The 12735-nt window shown below is 34.2% G+C and overlaps 2 protein-coding genes and 1 long non-coding RNA gene across 5 annotated transcripts; 1 reads left to right on the forward strand and 2 right to left on the reverse strand.

The window, feature by feature from the left end:
* Positions 1-1467: 1467 nt before the first annotated feature.
* LOC115707894 (dehydration-responsive element-binding protein 1B-like) lies at positions 1468-2532 on the reverse strand. The gene has a single exon (XM_030635989.2). It carries the CDS (start codon positions 2335-2337, stop codon positions 1717-1719), a length of 621 nt encoding a protein of 206 aa, XP_030491849.2. The 5' UTR covers positions 2338-2532; the 3' UTR covers positions 1468-1716.
* A 3278-nt stretch (positions 2533-5810) lies between these two features.
* Positions 5811-9187, forward strand: LOC115719980 (uncharacterized). 3 transcript variants are annotated; one of them, XR_009685328.1, is made up of 6 exons: positions 5811-5964; positions 6146-6225; positions 6410-6454; positions 6546-6593; positions 6678-8558; positions 8654-9187. XR_009685328.1 is itself a non-coding variant. In XM_061107041.1 (4 exons), the coding sequence occupies exons 2-4, from the start codon at positions 6452-6454 to the stop codon at positions 7962-7964; spliced, it is 1338 nt and encodes a 445-aa protein (XP_060963024.1). In that variant the 5' UTR covers positions 5985-6225; positions 6410-6451; the 3' UTR covers positions 7965-8781. The 3 variants fall into 3 exon arrangements, 2 of the variants coding, with proteins under 2 accessions (XP_060963024.1, XP_060963022.1); XM_061107041.1 differs by lacking the exon at positions 5811-5964 and having other exon boundaries at positions 5985-6225; positions 6678-8781; XM_061107039.1 differs by lacking the exon at positions 5811-5964 and having other exon boundaries at positions 5985-6454; positions 6678-8781.
* Positions 9188-9331: 144 nt separating this feature from the next.
* LOC133032746 (uncharacterized) lies at positions 9332-9964 on the reverse strand. Its single transcript, XR_009685334.1, has 2 exons — positions 9916-9964; positions 9332-9835 (listed from the first exon to the last, which is right to left on the reverse strand). It is a non-coding gene; the product is annotated as an uncharacterized LOC133032746 (long non-coding RNA).
* Positions 9965-12735: the final 2771 nt, after the last annotated feature.

Genomic DNA, 12735 nt, shown 5'->3' on the forward strand with positions numbered 1-12735 from the left:
ATTAGGCACATAATTAATGATTGTTATTATGGTATTATATTAGTCCACAAATAAATAATTCTAACAAAGAGGTCTTGTTATTAATCAATTTATCTACCTTGACTTAAAAATAGGCCTTTGTATCCAAAGTCTTTACTAGTTTGTATACTTTGCAAGTGTTACTTATAACAACTGAGTTCCATTATTACAGGCAAAAAGAGAAATTGTGGAAAAAGATGAATGCTTCTGGCTATAAAGATAAGGTTCCAGCCAAAATTCAAGAAGACAACGAGGCCAAGCTGAAGTCCCTTGAACAGGAGTTTTCAGCTCTGGCATTAGCAAGCGAGCATATTAAAGAAACGTAAACCTTGTAGACATGGCTAAGAAACTAGCTATTTATTTAAACACAACATTATTTATGATTCTAGGTCTGCAAATTTTGCTGCTACACCTTTTTCCTTCCCAGTAGGAAAGTTTTTTTTTTTGTCTTTTTTTTTTGTATTGGTTACATTTTGGTTCCCTCATATAAAAGTTCTTGATCATTTTTGATTTCATATAAAAGAACATTTATTGATACTGCGTATTTGTGTCTGAGATTATCTGTTGTTACTTGGAAATGTCAACGTGTTAAACATCAGATCTATTAATTGACATAAATGCTTATCTTTTGCATGAATTGTACAATAATGTGAAGCGCTAGTATTCTATATATTTACAGACTTTAGCCCATACATTATATTTCAATGAGCAAGCATCATTATAGGTTGTATAATATGGCCAAAAAAGAGTTACTTTTTATTTGCTTTCACAGCTTTATTTTAATTCTCAATATTACTGTTAATAGTCCCCGTACAAGAGAACAAAAATAGAGGTTGTAATAGCATCCTTTTTTTTGCTAAAATTGTATAATATCATCCTCGTTTAGTGTAATATCACTAGTGAAATTTAATATAGGGTTTTATTTATTTTCTTTTAATAATAAGATTATAAAAACCGTTAAGTAATTATAGAGAGGTTATAATATTGAGATAAAGATGGATTGCCAAGATTTTATAAAATTTGTGAACAAAAAAGAAGCTTGTTTAGTGACTTACAAAATTAATTTTGTAAGATATTTATTTAGTTTGTGGTAAGTTTAGGCTGGCTCTTTCTCTTGTTGAGACAAGAGTTAAAGTGGTTTGGATTACCTGAGTTTTTGTAAAAGTTCGGTTTTGTTTTCACTTTGGCCAAATAATAATTAGGGAAACTTACAAAAATACTAGAATTTAGGTTAGTTTTTATAAAAATATTGTCACACGGAAATCTTTTCAAATACTGTGTTATTATAAAATACCAGTAAAACACAAAGCAAGACAACTCAAAACAACAGTAGAACACCAGTAAAACTTAACACAGTATACTGCAGTATGAAACTTATAAAAAAACACAGTAAAAAAGTAAAAAATACCGCCTGTCAATATTTTTGTAAAAAAATAACAAAAGTTAGTATACCAAGTAAATTTCCCTAATAATTATCATTCATTCAAAAACAAATAATTATAGGCCCATAGCAATGATGCTATCAACAAAAAAAAAAATACTAGTACGGTACAAAAATTTCCTTCCCAGTCCAATTTTGTAACAGGTGACTAACGCAACACATTCCGACTGACTAGCACAGCTCTAATACAACTATCAAATCAGAGTCAACACATATCTTTCTTTATACATCATAACACAAAAAAAACACTACACTGACTAAGTTGAATAGCTCCACAGTGACACGTCAGCACAAACGTCCACGTCATCGCTACTATAATACCATTGATCCATGCATTGCGGTGGAGGCAATAGCATCGCCTCCGCCATACTTGTCAGCAACCCCGGCATCCCAAACACCTCATCTTCTATACAAAACACATTCTCCGATACCGTCTCGGACTTCGTCTCCGCCGTGCTCTTCTGTGGACCGAAAGCCTCGGCGGCCTCGGCGGCTGCCTTCTGAATATCCTTGGGGTCCAAAGAAGCGGGAGACGGAAGCTTCCAAGCCGAGTCAGCAAAGTTAAGACAAGCAGAGCGACCCCTCAAAGCAATGGCTGCTACGTCATGTGCACGCGCCGCCATGTCAGCATTGGGAAATGTGCCTAGCCAAATCCTAGTCTTCTTGTTAGGCTCCCTAATCTCGGACACCCACTTACCTGAATTATTCCTCCTCCTTACGCCACGGTACACAGGATGACGTGTCTCCTTAAACATCTTCCGACCAGCTCGCTTCTTGGGATTACTCGAAGCCAAGAGAAGAGCCGGCTCTTCATCGGAGGAGTTCATAAGTGACATGGACCAAACATTTGAAGTTGTAGAGTCGAAAGTATTATCCATGAAATGGTCAAGACTGAGTAGTAACTCTCTTTTCTTTAGTTAGTTTTTCTTCTTTAAGTGATAGTGATAACTGTATATAAAAAATTAAAAATGATTTTGTTGGTGTTGTGTTTATATAATAGTGTAAGTATGTATATATAGATCATAGATGTGAATGCAATAATAAACAATCAAATCAGATGATGATATATATGTTAGTTTACATTTCAGAGAAAAGAGAACACGGATTTTGTATTGGAAAATTGGAATGGTGCATGGTGATAAGAAGTCAGGCTGTGAAGTAATGTCACACGCTTTTAACAAAGAGTTTACGAATAAGGTGTGATAAATATTGGATAGGGAAGGAAATAGCCCCTCACAATCACATACTTTGCCAGCTGGAGGGACCCAAGAACCCAAACTATACAATTCCTCAACTTGTGGGATTTTGACACGTATCTTACTTATGTTGTCCTATGAATTGACCAACTCAAACTAAGAGTGAACACAGAAATTAAGAGAAACTTACAAAATTACTGTTTTTTTTCCAAATTTTACAATAATACTGTCACGACAATTATTTCTTTTTTACTGTCCAAGCCTTTTTTTTTTCTTTCATACTGTCCAGACCTAAAATATTTACTTTTATACTGTTAACAGTAACAAAGCACAAACGGCACCTCCTTCGTGGTTGGGGACGGACAAATCAACACCAGAATCATAGAAACACCAAGAAAAAACCATAAAATCTGGCAAAGAGAAAAAATAACTAAATCAACAACAAATTACTGTTTTGTAGTGTTATTTTACTATTGTTTTAATATGAAAAAAAGGCCACATAAATGAAATATTGTAAAAAATGACAGGATATGAAATCTATATCAGTTCTCATAAAGAGCAATGGACAATGGGAAAAAGAACATAATTATTTCAAGAGAATGTGACAATCCTATAAAAAAAATATAAGAAAACACTACTAAAACAACACAAAAAAAATACAGAACATAAAAAAACAAGCATAAAAAAACTTTGGAATGGTAGTATTTCGATCGGGTGTACTTGGATTCCCATCCTATAAAAAAACATAAGAAAACACTACCAAAACAACACAAAAAAAAAAAAAATTAAAGAACATAAACAACAAGCATAAAAAAACATTAAAAATACTAACAAAAAAAAACATGCAAGAAAAAAAAAAAGAAATAGGAAATATAATCAACTTGAAAAAACTCTTAAAACAACACAAGAACAACAGAAAAAAAAAAACTTATCAGATTTGGGAGACTTTTAAACTTTCTTTCGGCTGTTTGCATCTTTTACTTTGTTTCAAACATCTCATGATTTGATAAATAATAAAACACAGAAAAACAAACTAAAGTTCCAACTTTACACAAACTAGATTATAACTATTGCTCATTCATGTGTGGGCAAATTTTACATTAACAAAATAAAAAGAAAAAAAAACAAACAAACAGCTGCCGACACAAGAAGAAAACTCCATCATAGTCCACACACACCATTATTATTATTATCAATAATAACAAAATTAACCCAAAAAAAAATTGAAACTTGAGTTGTATATACAAAAGGGTAATGATTTGAAATTGAAAATTCTGTTGTGTGTGTTTTTTCTACCTTGTTCTTCTTCTTGGTCCACAGAGAACCCAAGATAAGATCCATGACCATACACGGCGAGCTCTAGGGAAGAGTATATCAGTGTAAGGTCTGGACTCTCTGAGAGCATCTTCCATGGTTTCAACGAAGAGGTTGAGGTTTCTTGGGGGAGGGATGTAGAGAGTCAAAGGGATTGCAGAGAAAGCTGCTGTGAAAAAGAACTGTAACATGGTTTTGGTTTTTGTTTAGAGTGGAAAATATAAATAAATAAATAAAGTTGATGAGAGGGTTACTTTATTGAGTAGTGTGTGTAAGAGTTGTCACATCTCACGTCCAAATCAATCACTCTAATAAAACAAAAAAATTTAAATTTTGATGTGGGAGACACAACTACTCATTATTTCCTATTTTATTATTATTATAAAATGTTTTGGAAAAAAATGATACAGTAGAGAAAAAAAACGTGGAATAACCCCAGCATGACACTTTAAAGTCATAAAACCATTATTAATAAAACTTACTAAAGGTAATATACTGCCAAAAATATTTAAAAATAAAAAACAGTATAAAAGTTAAAATGACCGTGCGACAGTACAAATGAAAAAAAAAATGATAAAGGCAGTAATGGGTGTAAATTTTTCGAAATTAAAGGCAATGTCAAGTGTTGGAGAGTTCAAGTTCTTAACCGCCAAAATGACATTATCTCATAAAAAAATTTATACGAGTAATTTTTGTAGTATAAATATATAAATTTAATTTTTAATTTTAAATAAATATTTAAATTTAATTTTTACCGTAATAATATTTAAATTATATTTCATTTAAATTATATTTCTAAATTTTTGTAAGTACTTGACTATTGAATTTTAATTCAATAGTCACGTCACAATTTATGATTGATTCATATTATTAAATTTTTATTTTTTATTTAAAAATTAATTTAATTATACCAATAAATAAATAACTCGTAGATAATAACTTGATATTTAACGGTAAGATAAGTTTTTAAAATATAACTTAAGTATTATTACCATAAAAAATTAAACTTAAATATTTATTTACAAATAATAATTGAAGTTACGTATTTATATAGTAAATTACTCTAAAAATTATCTAAACTCTTAGGTGGCGTTTGGTTGGGAGGAATGAAAATATAAGAATAGGAATATACTAAAATTTAAAATGCATAAAAAAAATTATTAACTTTTTTCAAATTTTACATTGTAATGGTCTTTCCTGATCTATTTCAAAATTGAATAGTTATTCCACCAAAATGATGGAAATGTCATTCCATCGGAATGGTATTCCAATAGTTTTAAATGCAACCAAACAAAAGAATAGAATAAAAATTGTTTTCTTTTCATTCCATTCCATCTCATTACCTCCAACCAAACCCCACCTAAATATCCTTGCAATAAGAAATGATATTCAACAATAATTTTATTTTTTAAAAAAGTCAATAACAAATGTTGTTGTTTGATCTTTTTTCATGTTAAGGATATATAAATTATGGGGAAAATCTTTGTTGCACTGGGGGCAGCCACATGTTTTTAGTGGGTTTTTTTTTTAAAAAAAAATAATGAGTACTAATAAATTTTAGGGAAAAAAACAGGAATATTCTAAAAATGGAAAAATATTACAACAATACTGTGGGCCGGCCCAATGAACATTTGTACAGCCCAAAATGAAAATATTACAAAAATACCACTTGCCCTTACCTTCAGCCGCACGTCACAAACGGAGAGGATGAATGAAGCTCCATCGATGCAGTCGGCCACGCAACCAGAATGAAACCAGATCGAACGTAAAACAACTGTAAATCCCGTCGAATTTCAATAGGAAACGAACAAATCCAACGATCTAAAAATTTTTTTAAAAAAAGAGCAGGACAACCGTGGAGAAACTGAATTTCAACATTTGATTTCGGTTTTTATAGTGCAATATCACTCAAACGATCGTCGAAAATTCAGATTGAAGCAATGTAAATCTGTATTGAACAGATCTGGAGCTCCCCCTCAAATCCAAAAAAAAAAGGTATGAACTGAATTTTTTTTTCAACAATGATACACGGCATTTTTAGTTGCATTCTGGTTGATTCACTGGTGTGCAACAGGAAATTCATATGGTAAAACCCATAAACAAGAACTGATTCTGATTAAGGAAACAAGGGATACTAATAACTTTTTTTTATTTTTTTTTTTGCGTTGGCTTACAGTTGCATTATCGTTTGAAAATGGTTTAGAAATCATGAAGAAGTGTTATATGACAAGTACCAAGAGCTAGCATATATACAAGGTAAGATCTATGTTAATGGTAGCAAATTAGTTTTATAATAGTTGTAAATCGATCTGATTCGAATAAACATGATGAAAAATGACAATGCGTAAGAACTATGTAATTTTGGGGATATAATTGTGGTTTTTCAGTTGGTTTACAGTTGCATAATCATTTAATAATAGTTTCATTACGTTTTTTGCAGGAATTTATTGTGGAAAAGATAGAGGACAGAACAGTTTGAGAAATGGTTAGCTTCCCAAAATTTAAATGAAGTTTCTTAATAGTTTTATTCTCGTTTCTTTGTAGTTTATTAACAACCAAAAAAATGGCAAAATCAGGAATCAGGACAGGAAATACAATGCTTGAACAAAGGAACAGAGATAGAAGTAAGTTTGTACTCTATTTCATAACATAATAAAACCAGTTTTAAAATTCGTTGCCTCGGACTAATAACCATTGCAAAAACACAGGAAAGGAAAGACATTCCATTCCTAGTCTTCTACAATGGAAAATTCGATGATCGAATGAATTATGAAAATTATGAAGCCAGTGGACACTACATTTCTGCCAATTGTAACTATGAAGATTTGCAACAGAAACTCAAAGATGCCCTGGAATGCAACCAAGAAAACACTGTTTTGCAACTGAAATATCAAGTGAAGGAAGGATACCAACCATTGAGGATAAAGGATGATCAAAGCCTGCATTTCTACATACAACTCAAACTGAAAGACCCCGACTTCACAACATACCCAATGTGTGTGAATGTCATCAACAACCCAACAACAACCATCGATGCAACATTCTTTGGAAATGACAATTCATTAATTACACATAGAAGCGCCTTCCAACCAATCGAATACAATGCAGCAACAACAGAAGACTCAACAAATCAACAACATATAATTGAAGCAAGAGTACTGGAATTTGGGGAAGAAAGTTTTGACTTCATGGACTATGCAAAACTTGTGGCAGAGGAAATGGTTGAGCAACTGGAAAACAACAGAAAAAAGGAACCAGAAATCACAGATTATGACGAACTACTAATCACAGATCCGCATCATCCAGAAATAGAAGAAGCACAAATATACAAAGACAAAGAAACACTGCAGAGTGTGCTTGGTTTCTATGCAATTAGGAACAACTTCCAATTCAGAGTTAAAAAATCATGTGCAAGAACATACAAGATTTGTTGTTTGGATCCAAAATGCAAGTGGGCACTAACAGCATCCAGAAACGGTCCAACAAAGTCATTCATCATTCGAAAGTACGACAGAAAGGTGATACACACTTGTGATCTAAACATCAGATTTGCCGACAAGAGACAAGCTACAACGAAATTGATTGGAAACTACATCAAACCACGGTTCACCAACATAAAAACAACTCAAACGCCACAAGACATCAGAGGAGAAATGAAACACAAGTATGGGGTCAGAATGAACTACATGAAAGCATGGAGAAGCAAAGAGCACGCGCAAGAAGAATTACGAGGAAAAGCCAACGAATCATACAGGTTGCTGCCCGGTTTTTTGCACATGTTGCAAAAAACTAATCCCGGAACAATAGTGCACATGGAAACAGAGAATGACAACAGCTTCAAGTACTTGTTTGTCGCACTGGATGCATCAATAAAAGGATGGAAGAAATGCAAACCTATAATAGTTGTTGACGGAACTTTCCTTAAATCAACATATGGAGGTACACTGCTCTCTCTGCTTGTACACAGGATGCAAATGGGCACATTTTTCCACTAGCTTTTTCTGTTGTGGATTCAGAAAACAACAACTCATGGCAATGGTTTTTCACAAAAGTGAGAGAAACATATGGGATTAGAGAGGAACAGTGCTTGATCTCAGATAGACATGAGAGCATAAGTAAGGCAGCTTGTCAAGTATTTCCAGAAATCACACATTGCTATTGTGTATACCACCTGTTAAGCAACCTAAAAGCAACCTTCAAGAAGAATGCAAGCAAGCTGGATAAACCATTCTTCGGCTGCAGCCAGAGCATACACAGAGAGGAAATTTGAATACCATATGAGCGAGTTGGACAGCTTGGACATCCGTGTAAGACCATATTTACAACAAGTTGGATACCACAAATGGTCAAGATACCACTGCAAAAACAACAGGTATTCAACTATGACTTCAAACATTGTTGAATCTCTAAATGCAGCAAACTTGGCAGCTAGAGAGCTACCAATCACAACACTGATGGAGTCATTGAGAGCATTGATTCAACAATGGACATACACAAACAGGAAAAAAGCACAGAAAACAACAACATTTTTAACACCTACAGCAGAAAAGAAATTAGTCGACAACTTTGTGGAATCATTGACAGAAAATGTAATGACATGTTAAATATTTTAGTTGCATTTTAGTTTCTTTATAGTTTGTTTTTCGTTGTTATACATATTAACAGTTTTACACTTAATCCGCAGGTAAAACCAATAAACGAGACCATGTTCGAAGTCATTGAACTAACCAGATCATGGGTCATCAACCTCAAGGAGAAAACATGCAGTTGCAACAGATTCCAACTTGATGAGTTACCGTGTGCTCATGCGCTTGCTGTTATAAAAGAGATGAACTTGAATGTTTACAACTATTGTTCGGGTTATTACACCACGCGAACATGGCTTGAAACATACAGCGGCTCAACATATCCGGTACACAATCACACAACTTGGGATGTGCCACAAAACATAAAAGATATCATTGTTCTGCCACCAAACCAAAAAATAAGATCTGGAAGACCAAGGAAACGAAGGTTTTTATCTGAATGGGATACAAAAAAACATAACAGGTGCGGCAAATGTGGACAACACGGACACAATCGAAAGACATGCAACAATCAAGCAATAAAATAGATACATATGAAATATTTGAATTGTTTAATTTTGTGTGCAAATTCAAACAGGTTGATCTGTGATGCTCTAAATACATGGGATTTCATTTTTATGAAATTTGAAACAGTTTTTTAATAGTTTCAAAATCGTTTTGTTACAGTTGCGACCCTTTGTAAAATATTAAGTACCGGAATGACTTATTCTTTACAGTTTTAAAGGCAGTCAGTCAATAATTGATAAAACATAACTTGAATAAGGGAAAAGAGTTAATGGAATACGAAGAATAAATATACATTCATAGCACTATTTAGGAAAAATGAAAACATAGTTTGTATTTAGTTGGTTAATAGTTTCTCCATAGTTGTGCGACCGTATATAAGAACTTGAACAATTAAAAAAACACACAACTTTGGGAATACAAACCTATACAATAAAGATATTATAAGGAGTGAATGTCAAATATCCTAAAAGTTTTAAACCAGCTACATAGTTTTAAACACACAACAACACTAAAACTTGTCAAGTAAATAGATTCAACAAATAACATAATAGAGCCACCAAATTAAAAGTTCCTATTTCTTCAATTTAGATGCCTTAGAAGACTTGGTTTGCTTCTCATCCTCGCTGTCAATACTTTCGTCAATTTTCCTTTGTCCGTACGAGTAGAAAAGTGAAGCAAGTCGGGTTCGATAAACTTCGATGTCAAAGTCTGCAGGGACATCCTTTCCGTGTATAAAGAATTCAGCAAAGGCAGCAACATATGCTCCACAATCACTGTTAAAAAACATAGAGAAAAAACTAAACAGATTAGAAACTAAAAAACAACATAAAAGAAACTTAAAAGAAACACTCACTTCTTCTGCTGAGACGCAAGACCACTAAGCTCCACGATTCTGAATGGAGGCCGTAGGGTCGAAAGCGAGGCAGGAACTTGTGCTCTATTCTTCCAGAACCCAAGTAAATCGAAAAACAAAGGCAGCAACACGGAATAAGCCTTCATCGCATTCCTAGCTGCGGCATTCATCTTCGCGGTTCTCAAAGAATTGTACAGAAATAACGTCCTTTCGTGCACGTCAAGACGCCCAAAAACCCAATGACTTTCCCTTCTTAAATTGATGATGAAAAGCACGTGATCGGCTTCATACCAAGGCTTGGAACAGGGAATGCGCATACCTCGGATGTAATGCGCAATTGGGTGGGCAGCGTGAATGTGTGACATCTTAGTCTTCATTGACTTGGCCTTGTTAAATTTGTGGTACAATGCTTGGATGGAATCATCAAAAAGACAATCAGTGGTTGCGAAATTCAACGTCACAGCGGAAGAATACTTACCTTTTTTCCGAAGGTAATAGAATATGGTGTTCATATGCTGAGAAAAAAAAACAACACAGAAACACAAATGAAAAGGTTTAACAACTGTAAAAAAACTGAAATGTAGTATCAAAACTAAAAAACATTTATAAAGAAACTAAAAACAAACTACCATAAGTACAATATAAATTGGAAACTTTACCGAGTCGTTCATAAACATGTCGCATGTGGCCAAATGGTAAAACCAAGTTTTATCCTCAACATAATCAACACCTAGCCTAAAACCCGGGGTAAATTTCTTTGCGCCGTCTTCATAACAATTATAATGCCTACAACAACAAAAAAACAGCAAAAAAATAGCATTAAAACAGGAATAAAACTGGAAAAAAAAAATAATACAAAAACAGATTTAATAAAAAACAGTCACCTGGGATGTTTAAGCAATCCTTCACCAATCCAAGAGTCAAATTTTGCCTCAATCTCGGTAGATACGGGATCAGCAAAAGCATCATTAAGAGCATAAAGGCCCTTCACATAAGTCACCATTTTGAAATCCCTATCATCCCCAGCTGACTGAGAACCTGAGGACATAAGCTCCATTGGAGTGCTCCCGACATCCGCAGACCCGAAATCAACAAATGGAGATTTCAAGGCCGGAGCACGCTTCCTCTTATCCAACAGAGGTGTATCAGAGACAGTATCCTCAGTTTCTTCATCAGTATGAAGGGCATCTGACTTTTCACCAACAACATCTGGATTGGGTGCGGGGACCTAAAAAATAAAGAATGCATTAAAACAGTTGCAAAACATACTAGAAACTAATGAGCAACCAAAAAGAAACCTAGTTTTTTTGAAAACAATTAAAAGTAAACTTACATTGATTTTAGCAACAGCCTCCAAGCCAGCCAACACAACTTGATCATCATCTATTACAAGCTGGCTCAACCCATCAAAGAAATCGTCCCCCTTCAATCGAGACTCATCGCCCTTCGGCTTCTCAACATCCTTAACATTTTTATCACTCCCTCCAACATCCTCAGAAGGATTCACATCAGCAGAAGGGACAAGAAGAATGTACCTTGTCAGCATCATCAGCATCCCCACCAACTTTAACCAACTCACCACCATCGTCGGAGTCGGAATCAATATTTTCTGGATCAGGCAATTGCTTCTCATCATCCTCGGCATCATCATCATCATCATCATCATCAGGATCATCATCAGAATCTTGAGTTACTAATTCATCCGATGACTTTCCCTGTATCAACCAACATAAATGAAACTTAAATAAAACAGTAAAGAAACTATACAAAAAAAAATATAAAAAAACCTAAACAATAAAATAAGAATAAATACCTCGTCAGAAGGACGACGATGAATGGCATTAACCTTCTCTTGGATATCCTTAATTACAGTCATTACGGATTTGAAATTAAAATCAACAAAACACCTCAACGAAATGAAGTCCTCGGCCAATGATGATTGATTCGAACTGAGCATCTCCAGCTTAGATTTCATCCAATCAATATCTGCTGAATCAGACTTCTTTGAAGATGAGCCACCCTCGAAGGATTGCTTCGCTACACCACGTTCATCAATAGATTCATCGAGAAATAGACCGTCAAGTTGAAGCTGCTGCCTCTCTTCATCAGTAGGACGCATGTTTTTTATCTTCAACTGAACAGCATAATTAAACATAATATGAAAAAAAATTAAAACAATTGGAAAAACCAAAAAACAACAACATATATAAAACTGAAAAGAAACGGGAAAAAAACAAGAAAGAAGCGTAAAGTACCTTCTCCAAAGGTAAATCAAAAATCTTGCCCTTCAAGTCTCGAAGCGGTTGGATTTTTGGTGACGATGGTGTTGCTCCAGTTCGAATCACGGGAATAGAAGATGAAACTCTCTTACAGAAAGAGTTCACCATTGCAGGACAGCATTCATAAAACCAAACAGTAAAAACCCAAGGACATCCCAATGCCCTATACCAGCCATCATATTGGCCTCCCTTCTCTGCCTTTCTATTTTTCATAATGATCCCATGCTCAATCCTACCTTTGAATGAGTCAATTGTCAATTCAAATGATTCCCTACCCCAACAATACTCATCCCACCGACCGCTATCAACTACATCTAGAACAAACCTAGACACTTCTTTGTCAGGAGTATTGCTAAGAAGAAAACACTGAATGAAATACAAAACAGCCATTTTCAAACCAATAGACTCATCCAAACCCCACCGACTACCCAAAAAAGCATCCTCGATGGCTTTGTTGTCAATAGTTTTTACACCACGGAAACATGTTTCTACCAATTGATTTGTTTCCTGTGAAAACAACAACTTGTTGCAATCACCGAAA

The sequence above is a fragment of the Cannabis sativa genome, chromosome 1 (genome assembly GCF_029168945.1).
Source record: "Cannabis sativa cultivar Pink pepper isolate KNU-18-1 chromosome 1, ASM2916894v1, whole genome shotgun sequence".
Lineage (NCBI taxonomy): Eukaryota > Viridiplantae > Streptophyta > Magnoliopsida > Rosales > Cannabaceae > Cannabis > Cannabis sativa.